General features: G+C 38.5%; 1 protein-coding gene across 1 annotated transcript; it reads right to left on the bottom strand.

The window, feature by feature from the left end:
* Positions 1–123: 123 nt before the first annotated feature.
* LOC126501687 (3-alpha-hydroxysteroid dehydrogenase-like) lies at positions 124–23,801 on the bottom strand. The gene is made up of 9 exons (XM_050142506.1): positions 23,647–23,801; positions 19,562–19,729; positions 17,879–17,995; positions 15,594–15,671; positions 6,629–6,751; positions 5,220–5,329; positions 4,792–4,957; positions 3,146–3,228; positions 124–1,104 (listed from the first exon to the last, which is right to left on the bottom strand). The coding sequence occupies exons 1-9, from the start codon at positions 23,728–23,730 to the stop codon at positions 1,062–1,064; spliced, it is 972 nt and encodes a 323-aa protein (XP_049998463.1). The 5' UTR covers positions 23,731–23,801; the 3' UTR covers positions 124–1,061.

Raw genomic sequence — 23,801 nt, 5'->3', positions numbered from 1 at the left:
CTAAATTGTTTACCTATAAACACATAAGATCAAATTTCACAAATCAATTTTTACATCTAGGAAAATTTTTCCTACCATGGCTCAATAAGGCAACTGCTGAAACTCACGAAAATACAAATGTCAAGTCTAGATCTCTATCGTGGATAAAATATGTAGATTTCATTTTACCTGTAACAAGTAAGCAGAGACGTGTTCAGCTTTCTTCTGTCTCCCCATATCTGTGTCATGATATTTTAGTTGAGTTCTCTTCTTACCAACCCCCAACCTCCCAACCTTCCCCCGGGGAAATCTTATCTCCATGGTCTTGCAGCTCTGGTCCTTAGATTGGTGAAGGAAGCCATGGGACTCCTGGTCACTTTTGCCAGATGTGCCTCACCTCCACACCAAGAACAAATTAACAGAAGAGTACTTTCTTCTTTCTCAAAAATTTTGAGCAATATTGACTCAATAATCTATCACTGGTAATTCCCTAAATGATAAAATTTCTTCCAGCTCCTACCCCAAAAAATGTCTACTAAATGATGGTCATCATCTCATGCCTTCAGTCCAAGCCTTCTGGGCAAATCAGGTTGGTGTCAGAAGGAAATAAACCATTGAAGTCACAGAAATAGAAGCAGGCAAGAATCTTTAGGGCAGGACCTGGTGAACTGGCAAAGTGTTTAAAGGCTTGCTGCTCTTAGAGAAGACTAAGATTTAGCTTCCGACACCCACATGGTGACTCATAACCATTGGTAACTCCAGTTCCAAGTGATCTGTCACCCTCCATAGACACTGTATTCACAAGGTCCACACACTTGTAGGACACACACACACACATATATATATATAAAGAAAATAAAATAATCTTTCAAAATCTAAGAAATTTTGGTATCTTTAATCTTGATGCTGTCTTCCAAACTTCTCACACAGCTCTGCGGACTTAGTTTTAGCTGACTGTGAATTGACAAAGACAAGGAGGTCTGATAAGATGTGATGTGTTCAATGACCAGTATCCAAGACTTGTCTCATATCATGATGCATAAACAGATCTTCTGGTAGGAATTCAGACAAGGGTCTCCATGTTAATATTCATCAGTAAATGGATGATTGGGATGTCCATCAAAACTACAATTAGAAAAAAAACATGCCTAATATAAGAAATTGACTCTTCTTTGTTTTGAAGAAGGATAAATCCAAATGTTGGTCAGTACTAAAGGTTAGTTTAAGGTGTACTAGTTACTGCTAACAAGTTCACTTTCTTTTTACTATCAAACACGGTGTTACATATTGTACTGGCTAGTTTTATGTCAACTTGACACAAGCGAGAATCATCTGAGAGAAAAGAGCCTCAATTGAGAAAATGCTTCTATAAGATCCAGCTTCCGACAAGCCAGTATAGAGCACTTCCTTAATTAGTGATTGATGTGGGAGGCCACAGTCCACTGTGGGTGGTGCCATTCCTTGGCTGGTAGTCCTGGGTTTTATAGGAAAGCAGACTGAGCAAATCATGTAGAGAAAGCCAGTAAGCAAAACTTCTCCATGGCTGCCGCATCAGCTCCTGCAGACAAGTTCCTGCCTTGCTTGAGTTCCTACCTTCACTGCTTTTCATAGGGAACTATTATATGTAAGTGTAAGAGAAATAAAACCTTTCCTTCCCATGTTGTTTTGATCATGCTGTTTCTTCATAGCAATGGTAACCCTAACACATATGATTTAAAAGCAAAGTTTGTAGAAAAAATTTCATTTTTTTTAGACTGGGCCTCACATATTCCAAGCTGTCCTCAAACTCACTATATAGCTGACAATGATTAGGAACTTCTGACCCTCCTGCCTCTATCTCCCAGTGTTGGGGCTATAGTTGTGTGCCACCATGCCCACTTTAACAATGTTAAGACCCTTATTCTAGAAGTATGCTTTGAAATTTGGTAATTTGTATACTTTACTAGTGACACAAATATAATTGACAAAGATCATTCTTTTATTTTTTTATAGTTAAACATAAAGTATAGCAATAACACCTCTATGCTTTCCATTCTCTCTATTTTTGTACTATTTCCTCTAATTCTTAATTTTTTTATACATAGAAAAAATTATTAATGATGTATCTGTTATTTTCTTGAGCACATATAATTTTGAATTGGACTATTCTCATTTCATACACCATTCCATTATTTATATTGTGAGTTTAAATTCCCATTGGCACAAAAATTACACACTGCTGCCCACACTCTTTTATAGGGTATGTCTTTTCTCACTTCATACAGTCTTACAGATGGAAGGAAAACTAGAGACCATTTGTAGGCTTCAAATTTCTCCCAGCTATCGGGTGGTGGTGGTACACACCTTTAACCCCAGCACTTGAGAGGCGGAGGCAGGCAAATCTCTGTGAGTGTGAGGCCAACTTGGTCTACAAAGTGAGGTCCAGGACAGGCTCCAAAGCTACACAGAGAAACCCTGTCTTGATAAAAAGGAAAAAAAAAATCTAACAATGGGAATGTCTCCAAGATCTTCCTTCTGGTTCTTAGCTCACTAATCTGAGACATCTCTGTCCTCTGCACTGAGATCTCTGTATTTCTTTAAATGCAAAACAATAGTTTCTCTTCACCTCACCAAGAACAACTGGTTTTATGCAAAGGTGGAATTTGAGGGCTGAGTTTAGAAAAAGGTATTGCACATTGAGAGACTTGGATTTATTTAAAACATCGAATTGAAGAGGTATAATTAACAATTGCATATGGAGTAGATATGAGGGTCTAACTAAGACCATGGTGTTGAAAAGATATCTTTGATCTGGTTAGGAAAACATGCTGAGGTACGTGGGAGCTGATGTATAAGCTCAGGTATTTAACTCAGGTAGATGGTAAAGTATATGTGCCATGACACAGCTGTAGAAAACAGAAGCCTACACAGAGCTTCAGTTTGAACAATGGTATTGTATTATCCAGAAAGTTCTGTGGCTTGAGATGGGCAGAAGGCACACGTGGAAGTCAACTGACCCTGGTTCCACCATGGAACAGAGCCCTAGAGACAATCTGTAAGAACTCCCAAAGCAACTCATCCCCAGCTCACGTTAGCTTTTGTCTTCTGCATATCGAGGTGATATTTAACACATTACGTTTCTACTCAAAAAACAAACTGAAGAAATGTATTGATCAAAGGAACTTACTAATCTCCAGAATTGTATCTTAAATTTCTGTTCAAACCATCTATGATTTTCATGTCCTCTGAAGTCAGCTGGAATTCAAAAACCTATCACGGAAGTAGAAATTTGATTACTTTTATGTTACATATTGCCAGTCTGAGAAACCCAATCATATTCAAAAAAGTGGTACAGAGGCAATATTAAAAATACAGGAGACATGGCCTAAATCTCTTGATATCATTCACAACATTCACACTATTAAGAAACAACAGGCAGACAAGAAATGAAGCCATGTTCTTACATAAGAGATTGAATCACACAACTACAAAGCAAGGAAAGTCTAGGAAAGAAATAGAGATGATGTTATTGAGACATATGAACTTAGAATTCTGAACAAAACATTAAAAAACTAAATTTTAACAACAGAGTTTAGTAAAATGTATGGACAAAGACTCCTATATCCCATTAAAAATGAGAAAATAAGTTTTATATAGTTTAATTTATCAATTGTCCAATGATAATGAAGTCATCAGCAAATAGCCTAGGAACTGGTTTCCAAAGATCTTATCTAAATTAGAGATCAGTTAACATAAAAATTATCATCACTAGCTCCCAGTGTATTCAGAATAATGATTTTATGAATCTATAGTACTACTGTACAATGTGGTAGAAGACAAGAGAAAATCAGTATCTGAACAGCTGATAAAGCTCTTAAAGGTGGAGTGGACTGTGCTGTTGCAGTGTAAGCCAAACAAGCCCTTTCCTCCCTCAGGTTGCTTTTGGTCATGGTTTTAAGCCAGCAAAGGAAAACTAACTAGGACATCCTGTTCACCCAGTGTCAGCTATGTACAAGAGGGACTCTGTGTCAAAGTAAAAAGTGACGGCTAACACCCAAGATTGTTCTCTGACAGCCAGACACATCAGACTCTGTCCATATACACAACACACACACACACACACACACACACACACATGCACCTGAATTCAACCCCTGAAGGCCTGAATTCAACCCCTGGAATCCATAGTGGAAAGAAAAGCTAACTCCTAAAAAGCTGTCACCTGGCCTCCACATACACATCATGGCACCTGCATGCATGAACACAAACAAACACACACACACACATCACACACACACACACATACACACACACATAATTGAATATAATTTTAAAGGAGCCTAATATGCACAAAGATGTTCTGAGAGATCACAAAAGACCCACATTAAGGATATGTGCTGACTAGTCTATGTCAACTTGACACAAGCTAGAGTTATCTGAAAGCAGGGAACTTCAATTAAGAAAATGTCTCCATAATATCCAAATGTAATGTATTTTCTTAATTATTGATTGATGGGAGATGCGCGGCCCATTGTGGTGAAGCCATCCTTGGGCTGGTGGCCCTGGGTTTTATAAGAAAGCAGTTTGAACAACCACGAGGAGCAAGCCAGTAAGCTCTGCCCATCCATGGCCTCAGCATCAGTCATAGCTTCTAGGTTCCTCTCCTGGTTGAGTTCTTATCCCAACTTCCTTTGATGGTGAACTGTGATGTGGAAACAAAGCCAAATAAACCTTTTCCTACTCAAGTTGCTTTTGGTCATGACGCTTCATGACAGCAATAAGTAACCCTAACTAAGAAAGGATATTTCACAGATGTTTCAGTGCCTACATCACCTGCATCATCTCTTTGATCCTCTTCTCATTGAAACTCCTGGCCAGGGTCACAATCCCACGCTGCAACAGGTAACGAAGGGCAACCAAGGCTGGTGTTTGGTTGTATTTCTTTGCCATGGTACAAAGAACTGGATCTTCTAAAAGAACGGGGCTGCTTTGGTCCACCCTGGAAGGGAAGGTAAAATGCTAAACTACAGAAGTTCAAATTATTTTAAGGATAGGAGGCTTCCAAAATTCTTACATACTCTAGACCATAGATATGCAATTATTCTCCTTAGGCCAGTAGAGTCAATATCACCTCAGGTCTTCTCAGAAATTTAAATGCCATCTTATCTAAGTCAGCTGAGAGTTAGATCTAGAAAGTTGTTAAAGGACTAAATCTATTTCAACAATGATATTTGAGATTCTCTGTTGTTTTTGATACCTACCATATTGGGTCTCGTGAACTTCCCAACGTACAGTAGGCAATCAGAGCGATGTCCTTGGACTTGCAATACTCCAGCATTTTGCTCTGGTTGAGATAAACATGACATTCTACCTGATAGAAAATAATCAGATTAAAAGAAGCTTTGCATTAACACAAAAGGAAAACATCAAAATGAAAGAATGTGAAAAATTTTAAAAGTATAATGTAAAATTTGAAGTAAAAAATAAATTAAATAACAATCAGTTTAATAAAGTAGATATAATCACTCTTTCTTATAGAAAGATTTTTCTAACACATATATGTTATATATATATATGAGAAGAAATAATTCTATGGACCTGTTCTTGGATGCTAAATAATCTTTCCACTTCATGAAGGTTGGCTATACGCTCTTGATGAAATGTATTATGACAACATTCATATGATAACCAGTTTGATAGGATCCATATTAATGTAGGAAACCCATAAATCCATCATAATACAGAGAGAAAAGAAAAAGGGTAAACAAATCCATTTGCTCATGCTGATTTTCACTGTGAGGGTTTAGAACATTGGTAGTCAAAGGGAAACTTTTAATATGTGCTATTAGTTTGTAAAATAATTACTATTACCTCATATAAAATTGACTTTTATCCTGATGCATCAAAAGTTTAAATAATCTATCAAAATATTATGTAAGAAAACTGAAATGGGCTGGTGAAATGGCTTAGCACTTGCTGGCAAGCCTGATGACCTGATTTCAATTCCTGTGACCCACTGTGTGTGTGTGTGTGTGTGTGTGTGTGTGTGTATAAACAGCTGACTTGCTGTCAGAAAGCAGGAAGGAGTAGACTATGATGTGTGTGGTCAGGCAAAAGGTCAGCTCAAAGTGCTCTGGCCAAAATTCCCATCATGATTTCACCATAACCAAGTAAGATATCTCATAAATCTAGATGAATTTGATAGCTTCCTGTTAACTTCCCTATAGCAATGACTGTGGTTAATATACTTGAAATCAGGACCAAAAGCACCACCATCTAATATTCATGTTTGTACCATCTTTTATTTTGGCTCCATCATTCTTTCCAGGACCTTTCTTTCTGTACACAGTTTCCGCCACAGCATCTTTCTTCCTCTAGTTGCTTCTCATAGATAGAGAAGAACATATTCTCCTCAGTGGCCACACAATGACTACTGCCTTTTTTGATTGCCTTTCCGTGATATATTTCTTATATCCGATTTCCCCAATGTTCTGCTATCTTTCTCATAGTTTTAGTGAAAGAATTCTATGTCCTTTCAGAGAGACTCCACTTTTAAAATTTCCATCCCATGAAGGTAAAATGAACAAGACTAGACAACAAATGGATATGAGCCAGTGGTGCAGGAAGAACAAATTAAGGCATAAAAGGGCAAGGAGTGGAAAGGGCTCACCTGGTTGCACACAGGCTTGTACTTGAGTCCTGGCTTGTTCAGGATCATCTCCAGCTGCCTGCGGTTAAAGTTGGACACCCCAATGGACTTGGCCAGTCCTGCGTCCTTACACTTCTCCATGGCCTGTAGTGGAAGAGATAGTGAAGGATAAATTGTGCAGTTGTTCCAAGAATTGGTTTTAAAAGGGATGCTTCCAAGCAATGCTGGTTTTGACTGTCTAGAGATAGAGAAATAAGGGGCAGAAGAAGTGAAAGCAAGAAACAATTCTATGTCCTGAAGAAATAGGCAACATGAGAAGTCAGGCCAGCTTCCAGAAAACCAACAGCATAACTCCAATTTTCTTCATCATCATATCCCAGACCACATCTCTTGCAGAAGCCTTCCACCCCATCAGAAGCCAGTCCAGCTTCCTAAAAAGCAGGCAACCCACTACCCCAGCCAATTTGCCCCTGCCAAACCCAGCATAAGCCCACATGCCCATCCTCTTTTTGCCACCTTATCTGTGTCTACAAATCTGGCTTAAACCATCCATTCTCAAGAGGCAGGGCAGCATCCTGAATCTCCCTCCACCCACCCCTCCTTCCCAGCATAACCCCAACCACCCAACCTCTCCTCATTACCACTTACTAGCCCAAAACTCTGGCTGAATCCTTTCATTCCCCAGAGGCATGTCCAGCACACTGAACCCTATGTAATACTGCCCCCCATCCCAGCTGTGCTTGACCACCATACCTCCAATTGCCCCTCTTCTCCTTATCACCATATCCTTGTCCATACCTCTGGTGAAGTCTTCCACCCATCAGAGGCCAGGCCAGCATCCTGAACCCAAAGGACCAAGCTCATATTCTGAAAATCAGGCAGAAGCCTTCTACTTCACTAGAAGCGAGGCCAGTATCTGAATCCCAGAGGACTCTTGGCCAGATCAGTAGTCATGCACATATATAACTAGAAAGCTAACCTCAAGCTTATCAGCATCCCTCTGCTGGACCAGAGGTCATTCAGAATATTAGAAGTCCAGCCCTCAAAGTGGGTAAACCATGGGATCCAAAAGATCAGTGAGGAAACAGAATAAGGGGAACACTCCTTCACTGATAGTGAGAATGCAAATATGTATAGTCAATTTGAAATCAGTATGACAGTTTCTCAGAAAATTAGGAATCAATCTACCTCAAGACCCAGAAATACCACTCTTGGGTATATACCTAAAGGATACACAGCCATATCACAAGGACACTTGATTAACTACATTCATAGCAGCATTATTCATAATAGCGAGAACCTGGAAACAACCTAGATGCTCCTTAACCAAAGAATGGATAAAGAAAATATGATGCATTTAGACAATGGAGTACTACTCAATGGTAAAAAAAAGTGACATCTTGAAATTTGCAAACAAATGGATGGAAGTAGAAAAAAATCATCTGGAGTGAGGCAACCCAGACCCAGAAAGAAAAACACAGTATGTACTTAGTCACAGATTAGACATAAAGTAAAGAATAACCAGCCTATATTCTATGACAAGCTAGGTAACAAGGAGAACCCTAAGAGAGAGATACATAAATGCCCCTGGGAAGGGGAAATAGAGAAGTGCTCCTGAGAAAACTGAGGGCATGGGGGTGGAAGGGAGGGAGGAAGAAGAGGGTAGGAGAGAAGGGAAAGGGGAAGGAGAACATGAGGGAATGAGATGGTTGATATGGGGAAAAACAGAGAAGGAGAGCAAGGAAAGAAATTTCTTGATTGAGGGAGTCATTATGGGTTAGAAAGAAATCTGGCACTAGGAAAATTTCCAAAAATCTACAAAGATGACCCCAGCTAATACCCTAAGCAATAGTAGAGAGGGTGCCTGAACTGCTCTTCTTCTGTAATCAGATTGATGACTACCCTGTCATGACAGAACCTTCATCCAGCAACTTATGGAAGCAGATGCAGAGATCCACAGCTAACAACAGGCAAAGCTCAGAGAGTTCAAACAAAGAGAAGGCAGAGTGATATTATGAGCAAAGGGATCAAGACCATGATGGGGATGGCCACAGAAAAACCTGACCTGAGGTAGTGAGAGATCACTGACTTCAGACTGACAATATGGGAACCTGTATAGGCCCAAACTAGTACCTCCGAATGTGGGTGACAGTTGTATGTCTGGGGTAGTCTGTGGGGCTACTGACATTGGGACCAGGATTTATCACTAGTGCTTGAACTGGATTTTTTTGGAGCCTACTCCCATTGGAGGAATGCCATGCTCAGCCTAGATATAAGGAGTAGGCCCTTGGTCCTGTCTCAAAGTGTTGTTCCAGATTTTCTTGACTCCACATGAAAGGAAGCATCATCAACTCTGAAGTGTGGATGGGTGGTGAGATGTGTGGAAGATTGAGAGAGAAGGAAGGCTGGAGGAAGAAGGAACAGGAATTGATATGTAAAATTAGAAAAGATTTTTTTTAAATTTATGTTTTAACCAAAGTATTAGAGGAAATCAGCAAATTCCTTAAAGAATGACAAGAAAGTTCAGAAGAAGCAAACAAGTAGGTTGGCAAAATTATTCAAGACTCAATACATTAAAAACAAAATAGAAACAATAAAAATAGCACAAACGGAGGGAATTCAGGGAATGGAAAATCAAAGTAAGCAAAGGAAATACAGATGCAAGCATCACCAACAGAATTCAAAAGATAAAAAAGAGAGTCTCAGATGTTGAAGATACAATAGAAGAAATAGATTCATCAGTCAAAGAATATGGTAGAGCTAAAAAAAAATCTGAACACAAAACATTCAGGAAACCTGGGACACCAAGAAAAATCCAAATCTAAGGATAATAGGAATAGAAGAATCCAAGCTCAAAAAAGCTAGAAAATATATTTAACAAAACCATAGAAGAAAATTTTCTTAACCTAAAGAAGGATATACCTATAAAAGTAGGAGAAGCTTACTGAACACCAAACAGATGGGAACAGAAAAGAAATTCCCTGTGTCACATACTAATTAAAACACTAAATACACAGAACAAAGAAAGAATATTAAAAACTGCAAAGGAAAAAGGCCAAGTAAAGTATAAGCAGACCTATAAGAATTACACCCAGCTTCTCAACAGAGACGTTAAAAGCCAGAAGTGCCTGGACAGATATTTTACAGACTCTGAGAAACCGCTAATGCCAGCCCAGACAAATATACCTAGCAAAACTTTCAATCATTATAGATGGAGAAAAGAAGACATTTCATGACAAAGTCAAATTTTAACAATATCTATCCACAAATTCAGTCCTATAGAAAGTACTATAAGGAAAACTCAGGTCCGAGGAAGTTAACTGCACTCACATAAACACAGACTATAGATAATCTCACACCAACAAAAGCCAAAGAAGGGAAACACAGACACACACACACACACACACACACACACAGGCATTACTGACAACAATAACATAATAGAAACAAATAGTCAGTGGTCATTAAGCTCTCTCACTATCAATGGACTCAATTCACCAATAAAAAGAATAGGCTAAAAGAATGGAGTAAAAAAACAGAATACATACTTCTGCATACAAGAATTACACCTCAACATCAAAAATAGAAATTACTCAGAGTAAATGGCTTCCAATCAAATTGCCCTAACAAGCATTTGAGTGTAGCAATCATAATACCTAACAAAATAGACTTCAGACCAAAATTAATCAAAAGAGATGGAGAAAGATATCTTATACTTGTCAAAGAAAAAGCCACCAAGATTATGTCTCAGATCCAAGGGTACCCAGATTTGTAAAAGAAATTACTAAATTTTAAACCACACATAGAATCCTACATATTGATACTAGGAGTCTTCAACACTCCACTTTCTCCAATGGGCAGGTCATCCAGATAGAAAATAAACAGAGAAATATTGGAAACTGAACAGAGAAATAATAGTCCTAAGTACTAGGATGCAAATTAACTTAACACGTCTATAGAATGTTTCGTCAAAACAGAAAAAACCTATCTCAGCACTTCATAGAACCTTGTCCAAAATTGACCACATACTCGATCACAAAGCAAATCTCAACAGACACAAGAAAATTGAAACAATCCCCTGTATCCTAATAAATTATCATGGATTAAAGTTGGATTACAACAACAGAAAACCCACAATTTGATGGAAACTGAACAGCCCTTTACTGAATTAACACTGAGTCAAGGAAGGAATAAGATGGTCCTTTGGGGTTCCTGCTACATGAAAAAATCTGCCAGACATTCTACAGGACACAGAAGAAGTGACTGACAAACTGCCAATATAGGTTGAACTGTCTTTGAATTTTCCTATTTTATAGAAAAGTCTGCTGGATACTATGTATGGGCCAGTAGGCTGAAGATGGATGCACCAACAGTACAGAAGAACTTTGGGTAACTGTCCAGACAGTGAGATGTCTCTGTTAATTCTCAAGTTTTGGAAGTTGCTTACAATGCACTTCCTGTTTACTTAGGTAATAGTGTATCCTTCTGGAGTCTTTGATGGAGTTGAAGAATTTTATATATACAGTTTTTCTTAGTCATAATAAAAGATAAAACCAAACGAGCATGTGATCAAACTGGACTCTCTGAATGTGGCTGACAATGAGGGCGAACTGAGAAGACAATGATGATGACACCGGATTTTGATTCTACTGCATGTACTGGCTTTTGGGGAGCCTAGTCTGTTTGGATGCTCACTTTCCTAGACCTGGATGAAAGCGGGGGGGGGGGGCTTGGACTTTTCACAGGGCAGGGCACCCTAACTTCTCTTAGGACTGAAGAGCGAGGGGGAAGGGGAGTGGGGGAAGTGGGAGAGAAATGGGAGGATGTGGAAATTTTAATAAATAAATAAATAAAATAAAATAACAGATATAGATATTGTAACTGTAACTCTTGCTTGATACCTGTTTTGTTATATGTAATTTTACTATGTTAAAGTTAAAACCTTCCTTTTCATTTAAACAGAAAAGAGGAGGTGATATGAGATTTCCCTCTGTATGCTGTGAATATCATTGGTTAATAAAGGAACTTCTTTGGGCTGATAGCAGAGCTATAGGGGAACAGATCTAGGCAGGGGAAACAAAACAGAATGCTGGGAGAAAGGAGGTAAAGTCAAAGCAAAGCCATAGACCCACCACAGATAGACACTGGGAACTTTACCCAGTAAGACATAGCTACGTGGCAATATACAGATTAACAGAAATGTGTTAAATTAATATAAGTGTTAGCCATATGATCTGTGTGATTAATTTGTATCTGGGAACCAACAAGTGGCCCTCCTCCAACAGATATATATATATATATATGGTGATTTCTCAGAAAATTAGGAAACAACCTTTCTCAAGACCCAGCAATACCACTTTTAGTTATATATCCAAAGGATGCTTGATCATACCACAAGGACATGTGCTCAACTATGCTCATAGCAGCATTGTTTGTCATAGCCAGAAGCTGGAAACAACCTAAATGCCCCTTGACTGAAGACTAGATAAGAAAAATGTGGTACATTTACACAATGGAGTATTACAAAGCAGAGAAAAATAATGACATTTTGAAATTTGTAGACCAATGGATGGAGCTAGAAAACATCTTATTGAGTGAGGTAATGCAGATCAAGAAAGACAATCATCATATGTACTCACTCATAAGTGCTTTTGAAACACAAAACAAAGAAAACCAGCCTATAATTCACAATCCCTAGAGAACCTAGACAACAATGAATGAAGACCCTAAAAGAGAAATACATGGATCTAATCTACATGGGAAGTAGTGAAAAACAAGATCTCCGGAGTAAATTTGAAGCATAGGGACCATAGGAGAGGGTTGAAGGGCAGGGGAGGGTCAGAGAGGGGAGCAGAGAAAAGTATATAGCTCAATATATCAATAAAAAATCCCAATGCAATTCTTTACAGCCCTTGAAAGAACAATACTTCATATGGAAAAAAAACAGGATAGCTAAAACAATCATGCACCATAAAAGAACTTCTAGAGGTTTTGTCATTCCTGATCTCAAACTCTACTACATAAGGCTATAGTAACAAAAGCAGCATAGTATTGGCATAAAAACAGATAGGTGGATCAATGGAATCAAATTGAAGCCCTAGACATAAATCCACATACCTATGGACACCTGGTTTTTTACAAAGAAGCCAAAATAATACAGGAAAAAAAGCACCTTTAACAAATGGTGCTGCCATAATTGGATGTTCATATGTAGAAGTATAAAAAAGATCATTATATATCATCCAGCACAAAACTCAAGTCCAAATGGATCAAAGACCTCAACATAAATCCAGCTACACTGAAGAATGGAGAATAACCTTGAACCCTTTGGGAGAGAAAACAACTTCCTGAAGAACAACAATATAGGAGACACTAAACCCCAAAATTAATAAGTAAGACCTCATAAAACTGAAAAGGTTATGTAAGGTAAAGGATACTGTCAATAGAACAAAACAGCAGTCTGCAGAATGAGAAAAGATCTTCACCATAGCAACATCTGAAAGAGCACTGATTTCCAAAATATATAAAGAACCCAAAAAACTAGACATCAAAAAAACCAAATCATTCAATTTTAAAATGTGTTAAAGATCTAAACACAGAATTCTCAAAAGAAGAATATCAAATGGCTGCAAAACAATGAACAAGGTGCTCAACATCCTTAGTCATCAGGGAAATGCAAATAAAAATGACTCTGAGATTCCACCTTACACCTGTCAGAAAGGCTAAGATCAAGAACACTGAGGACAGCTTATGCTGGAGAGAACTTGGAGCAAAGGGAACGAACACTCCTCCATTGCTCACAGGAGTGTAAACTCATAAGGCCACTTTGGAAATCAACGAGGTAGTTTTTCCAAAAATTGAAAATCAGTCTCCCACAAGACTCAGCTATATCGTCCTTGGGCATATGCCCAGAGGATTCTCAATCATACAATAAAGATACTTGCTCAGCTATGTTCATAGCAGCTTTATTCACAATTCCCAGAACCTGGAAAAAAAATCTAGATATCCCTCAACCAAGGAATGGATAAAGAAAATGGGGTACATTTACACAATGGAGTATTATTCAGCTGTTAAAAACAACCAATGAAACTTTGAAATTTGAAGGCAAGTGGATGGAATTACAAAACAATCATCCTGAGTGAGATAACCCACACCCAGAAAGACAAACATGGTATGTACTCATTTATATTTGTAAGTTGATTTTATCTGTAAAGTAAATAATAATGCTACAATTCACAGACCCAGGGAATCTAGATAACAATGAGGGCTCAAAGGATTTCCTGGATCTCCCTGTGTACCGCCTGCCTGTACTATGTGACAGTACTGTACTGGTCCTGTATTGCGGTACACCTGCCCTACATGACCATTCGTGAGCTGGGGAAGGACCTGGAGATTTAAACACACAAAGACACACAGATAGAGACACGGGTCATCCTTGAAACAGGAATGCCCCAAGAATGCCTCCTTTATTGTGTTCAGGAGCAGCTTATATAGGGATAGCCATGCCCCAGTCAAACCCACCAGAAATCACTCCCCTACCATCAGGAACTCCTGAAGGTCTCATGCTCAGAGCAGCTGCAGGCTGTCTCAGAGCAGAGGAAAACAAGTTGTTTACAAGAAATTCAGGATCTGGGGGTCACTGTTCCCAACATCCCTGGGAAGAGGAAAGGCAAGAGATTTGGGTGGTCTCAGGGTAGGTAGGGATGAGAACATGAAGGATCAGGTGGGGGCAGGGTAGGAGAAGAATACTGAAAGAGTGGACTTCAGAGGGATCATTTCAAGGTCAGGTAAAAACCTGGTGCAAGGGGAACTTTCAGGAATGTACAAGGAAGACATCAACTAAGACTCCTAACAAAGGGGGTATGTACTTTGAACTGGCCACCTCCAATGACCAGACAAGACTACCAGTGGAGGGACCCAGCCACATAACCTGCCTGCTGACCTAAGGGATATGCTGGTGTAAGGGTGATGCAGGTTATTGGAGTGGCCAACCAACGACTGGTTCAGCCTGAGACCCATGCCAGCATATTGAGAGTGAGCCACCCCTGAACTGCTTGGAACACCATGACCCAGAGACCGGATGACCCAGAGACCTAGGATAGAACTAAACATGACTGGAGCAAGTTAAAGTCAATGTATTGATGCCTAATGCTATTCTCCTGCACTCATAGATTAGTGCCTAATCCAATAGTCATCAGAGAGGCCTCATCCAGCAACTGGCGAGAACAGATGCAGAGACCCACAATCAAAGTTTACACTGGGCTTGGGAAATCCTGCTGAAGAGATGAAGGACAGATTATAGCAGCCAAAGAGGTCAAGGACATCACAAGAAAACCCACAGAATCAACTAACCTGGGCTCATAGGAGCTCACAGACACTGAACCAACAATCAGGGAACCTGCATGGAACTGACTTATGCCCTCTGCATATGTATGACAGTTATATAACTTGGTTTTCTTGTAGGACTTCTAACAGTGGAAGCAGGGACTATCTCTGACTGTATTGTTGGCTTTTGAGGCCCCTACTCCTCAAATTGAGTTGCCTTGCCCAGTCTTAATACATAGTGAGGTGTGTTACAATGGTTTATCTTATTGCAACTTGTTATGCCGTGTTTTGATAATGTCTATGGGAGGCATGTACTTTTTTGAATAGAAGTAGAGAAAGAGTTCATGGAGGAGGGAAGACAGAGGGGAGACGAGGGAGGGGTAACTGTAGCTGGGATGTAAAGCAAACTAACCAACAAATAAATAAGAAATTGTGGAATTCAACATTTGTTTAAAGAGATCCCTAAACCCCTGCCCTCCGGTCTTATCCATTCCTATTATTTTCCAATAATGAATTCCTCTGCTAATTCCATCAAAACCTTTCTTACTAAAGCTACAAATTTCTAGACTGAGCCAGGTACATTCTTTTCTCACAGGTGAAGGTAATACCTGACTCAGATTCTCATTATATTCCCTCCATATTCTCCCCTCTAAGAACTCACCTCCCATGTGTCACAGAGATTCACCGGGTCCACCAACAGATTTCCATCTTCATCTCTTGGAAATAGCTTAGCTCCAGGCTGGAATTGAATCATCCATTTTAAAGACTTTACCACACTCATGTTACCACATTTGGTCACACTGCCAAGTCTCTCAGAGTCTGGGCCGTGAAACCTTCCCAAATAAGTAGGACATTATTTTAGATACTTTGCAATTGGAGTGACAAAGGATAAAACTTTAAAGATTGGCATCCCCTAATCTTTTATATTTTCCTTATGCTTAAATAGTGCTTTCTTCAAAGTCCTAATGGTGTCTTGCATTGCTTTTGTTATTATTTCAGCCCCTACATTTCCCTACAGAAAAATGCCTCTATCTTTTTGGTGAATGCAGTAACTATATGATCTTGGTCTCTGGCAATAACAGACTATGACGTGAGCAAAACAGTTCCTTATCACAGTGGACAGATGATTGTGTAAGGATATGCACAATTAAACTGGGTCATCAGTCAGACTTTCTTTTCAGGATTAATGTGGATTAGAAAGCCAGAGTAACTCTCCAGTTTTACCAATCATAAATTTTGAACTGCCATGACAATTCTGTCAATAGCAAATGACAGCCCCCAATTAAATAGACAAGATGTAGAGATAAGGAATGGAGAAAATATGTCTGAAGCTAATGCTATTCATATCTTTAAATGTAGTCATGGTTCAGACTTATGTAATATAATAGCCTCCATTGCACAAACTAGCCTAAGTTTTCCACATAATTTTATAGCAAGAAATCTGCATAATACTGTTATTAATGGCTAAATGCCATCTACAAAACCCCACCACCATGAACTATCAAGACAAATAATCTCCAATCGCTAACTCTCCAAGGGCAGGTAGTATGAGAACCAGATGCACTGCTTGGCTTTCTCCTGCCATTATAAACAGCTGGGAAGGAAAGGGTTTATTTAATGTCTTACACTTTCAGAACACAGTCTATCATTGAGGGCAGGGACTTGAGCAGAAACTGAAGCAGAAAACATGGAGGAATGCTGCTCCAGGGTTCATTCCCTTCCTCATTCATCAGCTAGCTTCCTACTACAGGCCAGGTCCACCTGCAGAGGGATGGCACTTTCCACAGTGGGGTGGACCAACTCACATCAGTCCATAGTCAACATACTTCCTCAAAGACATGACCTCAGGCAAATCTGTTCCTTAACTGAGACTCCCTCAGATGACTTTGGGCCCTGTCAAGTTGAGAGCTAAAACTAATCAGGACACCAACACAGACTGAGTACCACCAGATCTGCTTTCAAAGTGTAATTATGAAAGATGTTGGAACCTCATTGTGAAGCATATGTGTGGCAGTTTTATTAATCTCCATGCAATCTGCATGTAAACACCTTCAAAAGACTAAGGGGAACTGAGGACATGGCCTAGTGGGAAAAGCATTGGACTTGAAAACCTAAGGACATGAGTTTGACCTTCAGAACTCATGTAAAACAGCAAACAGGAAACAAAATTTAAAGCCAGGTGTGGTTGTACAAGTTTGCAGTCCTAGGACTGGGAAGATGGAGACATGGAGATTCCTGGGGCTAATTGTCCAATCAGTCTAGACTGTTCAGAATTCTAGGCCAATGAAAGACCTAATATCAAATAAATTGTGGATGGCATCTAAAGAACAACACCAGCATCTATTTTCTGTCTTTCACATGAATATGCACACGCATGCACGTGCAACTACAAACATGTCCACTTGCATATATGTGAACACATATGCAAACATACACAGCAAAAAAAGATACAAACTTACAGGGACAAAAATTGTAACTATGCCTTGAATATTTTTTTGTTTTTTTTTCCCCCCAAGTTTCTAGTAAGAGGACCACTAAATTATTATTATTATTATTATTATTATTATTATTATTATTATTATTATATTTTAATTTTTTGAGAGAGGGTTTCTTTGTAGTTTTGGAGCCTGTCCTGGAACCAGCTCTTGTAAATCAGGCTTGCTATGAACTCACAGAGATCCATCCACTTGTCTCTGCTTCCTGAGTGCTAGGATTAAAAACGTGTGTCACCATCGCCTGGCTTAAATTGCTTTCTTTCGCAATCAGGAAACACTGTTTCAAGGTTCAAAAAATATCTCAATGAAATGGAATTTGAAAATTATTGTTTAGGATTTTCATCAGAATAATCCATACATTCACCCAATAATATAAATCATAAATTGTCACATAACTGTTAGTTATACGGCCACCACTAGTGAAATAATGGTAGGCACAGTGATTGCTCACCTGCAAAGCCATTGGGAAATGAATAATATACAGATCGACATAGTCCAATTGAGCTTTCTTCAGTGATGCTTCCAAGCAAGATTGAACCAATTCTGGTCTATGGAAAGTGCTCCAAAGCTGCCAATATTAAAGAACGAAATTTTAAACTCAGAGTTTGTTCACTTTTGCTCAATTTCTTTATTTAACAAAGAGACATTTTCCTACAGCTGGAAACACTCTCCCTGCTTTTCTTTTTCACATACAAACTCCATTGTGTGTACAGTCTAGTGCCTGCCACTGAGCTATGTAACGTGAACATCATTGCATGCTTGGCTATTATCAGTTTATCTACTAAACATGGAATGGAATATTTAAAGAGAAAGGTTGTCTTCTCTAATAATAACATTGAGTTTACAAAATAACACTCAGGATTGGTCGAAATCACTCATCCATTCAAGTACACAGGCAGAATCAGTACTCATTCAATATACATAATTGAAGGTTGTAGAAAAACCCTTTGGGGACATGTTAGTGTGTGCTGAACTTAACTGAATGTACTTTAGCTATGCCTTTTGTGAACAAAACTCCTGAAAAAATACTGTGTCTGCAGAGTCTGATTGACTGATTGGAACTTCAGTATGTGGTGATGTTGGAATGCTGCGGGTTGAGAGGCTAATTATCTTACCTTTGACAAGTCATCTGGGAACAGCCATTGCTGTGCACCTCTGTGTCAGAACTAAGATATTGTAGCAATGGATTAAAATAGTTGAGACTATATTAACTTATTTGAATACTAGCTTCCACGATTTCAAAACCAATAGCATGTGAAACCTAAAAAAAAAGATCCCTCATCTCATTCTACCTGCCTCCCTGGTGTACTCACCAATGTATTTTAAACGTGCAAAAAAAACCTTCATGAAAATGCTACCATGTTGGGGAGTAGAATTTGAGCTAGGCTAAATCTGTGTTCCTAAGTAATGACTACTCAAAAATAAACTCCTATTTGCTTTAATACTAGGTTCTTAAAACCCTATATTCTGATTATAATAGAATTTCATATATTATATATTATCCTTCTGTGTGAACTCCGACCCCATAAAACTGTTTACTAGCCTGGGACAAAGGCTTCTACCTGCCCAAGAAATGTTTCTGGCAAGATGTGTTCTCTTTCTGCCCCTCCTCAACAATAAAGCTTAGTGAATTCAAGGGCATTGTGAAACAGCCCCTGTTGTCCATGACTTTCTGTCCTCTGAGCGCATTGGTGATGGTGAAGAGAAATGTTCTGACTTTCGTTGTTGGCCTCCCTGATTTACTTGGAATAAAAACACCTCAGAATATCAGTAAAGACTCTAGAGCAGCATAGCCTACAGGCCCCTGGTTCTGTTGAATCGCAAATTCCACTTCAATTCTTCAGCAGTGCTCATTGCTGAGTCATGGTCAAGCTCTATCTGATTCTACATTTCATGGTGAACCACACTGCTTTGACTTGAGATTCAGAACAGTATACATACATAAATTTTAACTCCATAGTGAGAACAAAGACATCTTTATCTTTTTTTTATCCTAGCTTTACTACATGAATGTGTGAAAAAATGTATATTAATAAGCAATGATGTATGAAACAGGTATTGATCCAAAACACATAATTGTCTCCTCAGCTCAGCCACATTAAAAAGGTTCACAAGCATCCCATGCACAAAATACCTTTGATGTATAGAATATATCTTCTCTCTTCACAGTGCCGTCTGCAATCTTGCTTCTAATGGCTTGTCCTGCTTCCTCTTCTATTCCATACAAATAAGCAGAATCAAAATGCCGGAACCCAGCATCTATAGCTATTTTGGTAGCCTTGATAAGTTCATCCTTAGGAACCTAAAAGAGCAAGCAAAAATAGTATCTGTGTAATGAAAGACATTTCATACAAAAGCAATGGCTTTCCAGTGAATCAACTTCTCCTTCTTGAAGTTGCTCTCTATGTGTGATGGTAAGTCAATTCTAATTTTCCTGGATCTCTTACAATCAGGACGAGTGGTGGATGTCTCCCAAATGTGTTCAGTCCAGAGCAATCAGTGCATCCCTGTACTGGAAATTCTGAAAAACATATCTCCAAACTCAGTGATTTGATCAAAGGACTCAGAGGCCTGATTGAGGCAGTGTAGAAAGACAGGAAAACTTACAGGAATGGGATACAGGAAGAAAATGGAGCCTCTCTCCTGGAGTCTGGTTGAAGCCTCTTACCAGCTGAGTATCAAGAATTCCAGCACAGTTACCAATGTGTGCTGTGATGGCTACAATATTACAGCATTTCTTCATATTCAGATATTTTGTATTAAATGGCAATAAACTTGATTTAAGTTCTGGCATGCCTATACCTTGGAGACATATTTCTGGGCATCTCAAACAAGATTGTTAGCTTTTTGTATGGTAAAGATGTCCAGTTTCTTTTATCCCTGTGACCTAGTATCTTTTTGTCAATTGTGATCCTGCTTTGTGACCTTCAGAAACCACTCCATGAAGTCGTTTAGATACCTTTTAGTCCTTTGAAGATAATAGCTCCACTTAAATGGTATATATGGCTAGTATAAAAAAGATGTGACATTACCATGAAGAGTGCACACCCATACTTGGGTGTATATTATTCTTGCTCTTAATATTCCATGTTTAAACCTACACTTTAAAGTGTGCTTTAGAACTGGGCAAATAGCTCAGTTGGTAAAATGCGTGTTGCACAAGATGAGATTCTGATGTTAATCCCCCAAACGCATGTTAAAACATGGGGTGTAGGTGTACATATTTGAGTCCCAGAACTAAGGAAGCAGAGGCAAACAGACGAACTAGGCCTACTCAGTCTGCTTGCAGAGCTCCAGGCCATTGGAAGACTCAGCCTCAAAAAAACAAAACCAAAACAATGTGCATAGCAACAGAACAACACCCAAGGCTGATCTCTGACCTCCTCATGCATACACCCATGTGCACACAGACATGTGCATGTGCATAGACACACACACACACACACACACGGGTATTGTTATAAAGAAAAAACAAAGATGCTTTCCTATGTAATAATTTCAGATTTTTGTCAGTGATAATGTCTTTTTGCCTTCTGTCTCTCTTTCTCTCCTCTTTCTCTTTCCAAGGCAATTATTTTTAACCATATAACCTACAAAAGTCATTCTGCAATTACACCTACATGAATGAGTTCAAGTGGCCTATGGAATTTTATGGTAGTATATTACATTCTAACCCAAGACTCTTTCGTGTAGAATAAATTGTAAGAGGACAGTGAAATAACCATAACTGAACAAGTACAAAAGAGCTAAAAGCTCATAAAATTATTGAACACTGAGGTCAAGTTGGTAACAATGATTAACTGAAATGTCCCTTTATTCAGAAAGCCCAAACCTTTGAGTCATGGTCAAAGTTCTCTGTGTATTGATCCAGGACCAGAAAAAAAAATAAAGGAGAGAGAACAACAGTCTTTCAACGTGTTGCTTCCACAGTCTGTTGAAAACTGATCTCATCAATGACTTGCACAAACAGAAACTTAAACAAACCTAGTTTTTCTAAGAGATGCATCAAGGTACATTGTCATCTAATATTTCATGATGCAGTGTGGGGTTAGTAGTTGTTTACAATTCATTTTGCATTGGATCATTACTGGAGTCTAAACAATGAGACATATTAGAACTTGACCAGTATATTTTTTTATTACCAAATTTGCACAGCATAGAAAGACAGGAATAGCTAGATATAGGCAGATACTATGTTGTCTATTAATTTGACCTGCATATACCTTTGTATAATTCACAGAAATGATGCTGTATCTCATTAACATTGAGTCTGTTTCCCTTCACCCATGTCAGGTGGCCCACAACTGTCTATAACTCCACCTCCATGGAATAACTCACCTTCTTCTAGCCTTGAGGTATCATGCCTTTACCCCCAGACATACATACATATATACATCAAAATTAAATAAATCTTTCAAAAATACCAGAAATGATATTAATTTAAATCTAAGTAGGACACAAAATGTTGTATTTAATACAAATAAAAGAAAATAATAATGCTATTAGTTATTAAAGCAGTTACATGAACCCCCTAATGTCACACAGAAATATCTATTTACATAAATATTTGTTATGGTTCTATTGTGAGATAAAACATTCTTAGGAATATACTACATATCATCTCAAGTGTATAAAATTGTTTATAATGCTTTTTTGTTCAATGTGGCAGCTGTCACCTTGAACTTTACCATTTTTTATTTTTAAAATGAGATAAGAATAATTCTGAACTTTAGATATTGCTCTATATGCACAACTTACATGTATGTTCCATAATTTAAAAATACTTATGAAAAATATAATCAAAATGAGCTTGTTTTCCATGATACAAGAGTCTGATTTATCTTACTAACAAAGAAGATAATAATAATGGAGATGAATTATAAAATTTTTCTTACTTGTGTGCGTGTGTGTGTGTGTGTGTGTGTGTGTGTGTTGTACATCTGGAGGTCTAGGAAGACCTGTGAGAGTCAGTTCTCTCCTTACACCATATAGATTCTAGGGATCAATTAATCTGAAGTCATCAGAGACTCTACATAATTTTCCAGGAATTGTTTTCTCTAATGTAGTCAATTTTCCTAAAATATTATAATGTTCTTCTTTGATAGTTTTTCATTTGAATTTTTTTTATCTTATGTGTGAATGTTCTGTCTGTATGTATATCCATGTCTCACTTGTCTGGTACTAGCAAGAGCAAGAAAAGGTTGTTGGATGCCCTGGAACTGGAGTTATAGACAATTGTAAGTACAATGAGGGTGCTTGGGACCCAATTCCTCTGCAAGAGTAGCCAGTGCTCTTATCTGCTGAGAAATTCTTCCTGCTCCAAGTTGTCCCTTTGGACTCCCTTGAGCCCAGCCCTGTCATCCTCTAAGTTGTAGTGACTTCTACAGATTTACTGAGACTGCAGCTGTTGTGATATCTTTGCTCTTTACCTTTCTCTATCAAGCTATGAATGCTATGAAGTAAAAATTCCTACCCCAAAAAATCAAGATATCTCTGCCATTATGTCTTCTGCATGAGAAAACTACCACTCAAGCTTTAAGTGCTGTCCTTGACACTCACTGAAAAACCAGAGGATAAAACCAGAATGTAAGCATTATCCCATGAGAACCTCCTGTAGTATTTTGATTCAATTCAAATAAGAATATGGAGCATGACTTTAGAGTTGCTTTGTTAAAGTATAGTATACCCATACAATGTTTAATATTTACTTTTATTTGGTAAGTTTTTCTACAGTGAAAATAGATAGCAAGTCTTATTTCACCACAGGTCTGGAATTTCTGCTGTGGTGTTCATTCCCTGCTGCTCAGAAGAATGCAATGAGCTCATCATTTTTCATAAGAAATATCTCTAGTCAAGTCTATCAAAATATTTCATCTGGATCACATCTACCAGAGAGAGGTAATTACTTGAATCACAGAAATAATCCATGTCACTAATCCCATTGCAACCAAACTCAAAACACAATAGTAGCACTGATAGCTTTTGTCCACTTATTGCCAAACAGGCTGAAACTAAAGGAAAAACAGAGTCTAGAATAAACAGTACTGTCCACATGATAAATCTCCAAGTAGCAAGACTGCCTTCTCTAATACATGGATAACATAATCTGGAGATTCTGGGAGCCTGCTTTAAACTGGAGCAAATCTGAAAGTACACTTCAGTTTCCACACACCCTTGATTTTTTAAAATATACCCTTATACTCAAGACACAATTGTTACCTTCTCAGGCACAGTGGTTCCAAACCCCAGTACAGGGATGAAGTGACCATCATTCAGATTCATTCGCAGAGGCACAGAACTCATAGCTTGTCAATCAGGCAACTAAGCAGGTCTTGAGTCTTCTGCTTGCACAGGGTGCAGTCCAGCCAAATGTG

The sequence above is a fragment of the Alexandromys fortis genome, unplaced genomic scaffold (genome assembly GCF_014885135.2).
Source record: "Alexandromys fortis isolate MF-2015 unplaced genomic scaffold, M_Fortis_MF-2015_v1.1 scaffold_5, whole genome shotgun sequence".
In the NCBI taxonomy this organism is placed as follows: Eukaryota; Metazoa; Chordata; class Mammalia; order Rodentia; family Cricetidae; genus Alexandromys; species Alexandromys fortis.
The sequence above is the reverse complement of the archived record's forward strand: the minus strand, read 5'-3'. Positions and strand labels throughout refer to the sequence as shown.

Excerpts from the sequence above, each read along its gene's own strand:
- LOC126501687 (XM_050142506.1), bottom strand. The coding sequence starts at position 23,730 with ATGAGTTCTGTGCCTCTGCGAATGAATCTGAATGATGGTCACTTCATC. Across the intron at positions 15,672-17,878 it reads ATTTCCCAATGGCTTTGCAG|CCTGGAGCTAAGCTATTTCC; the intron begins GTGAGCAATCAC and ends ATTCAATTCCAG. Across the intron at positions 4,958-5,219 it reads AGTTCACGAGACCCAATATG|GGTGGACCAAAGCAGCCCCG; the intron begins GTAGGTATCAAA and ends CTTCCCTTCCAG.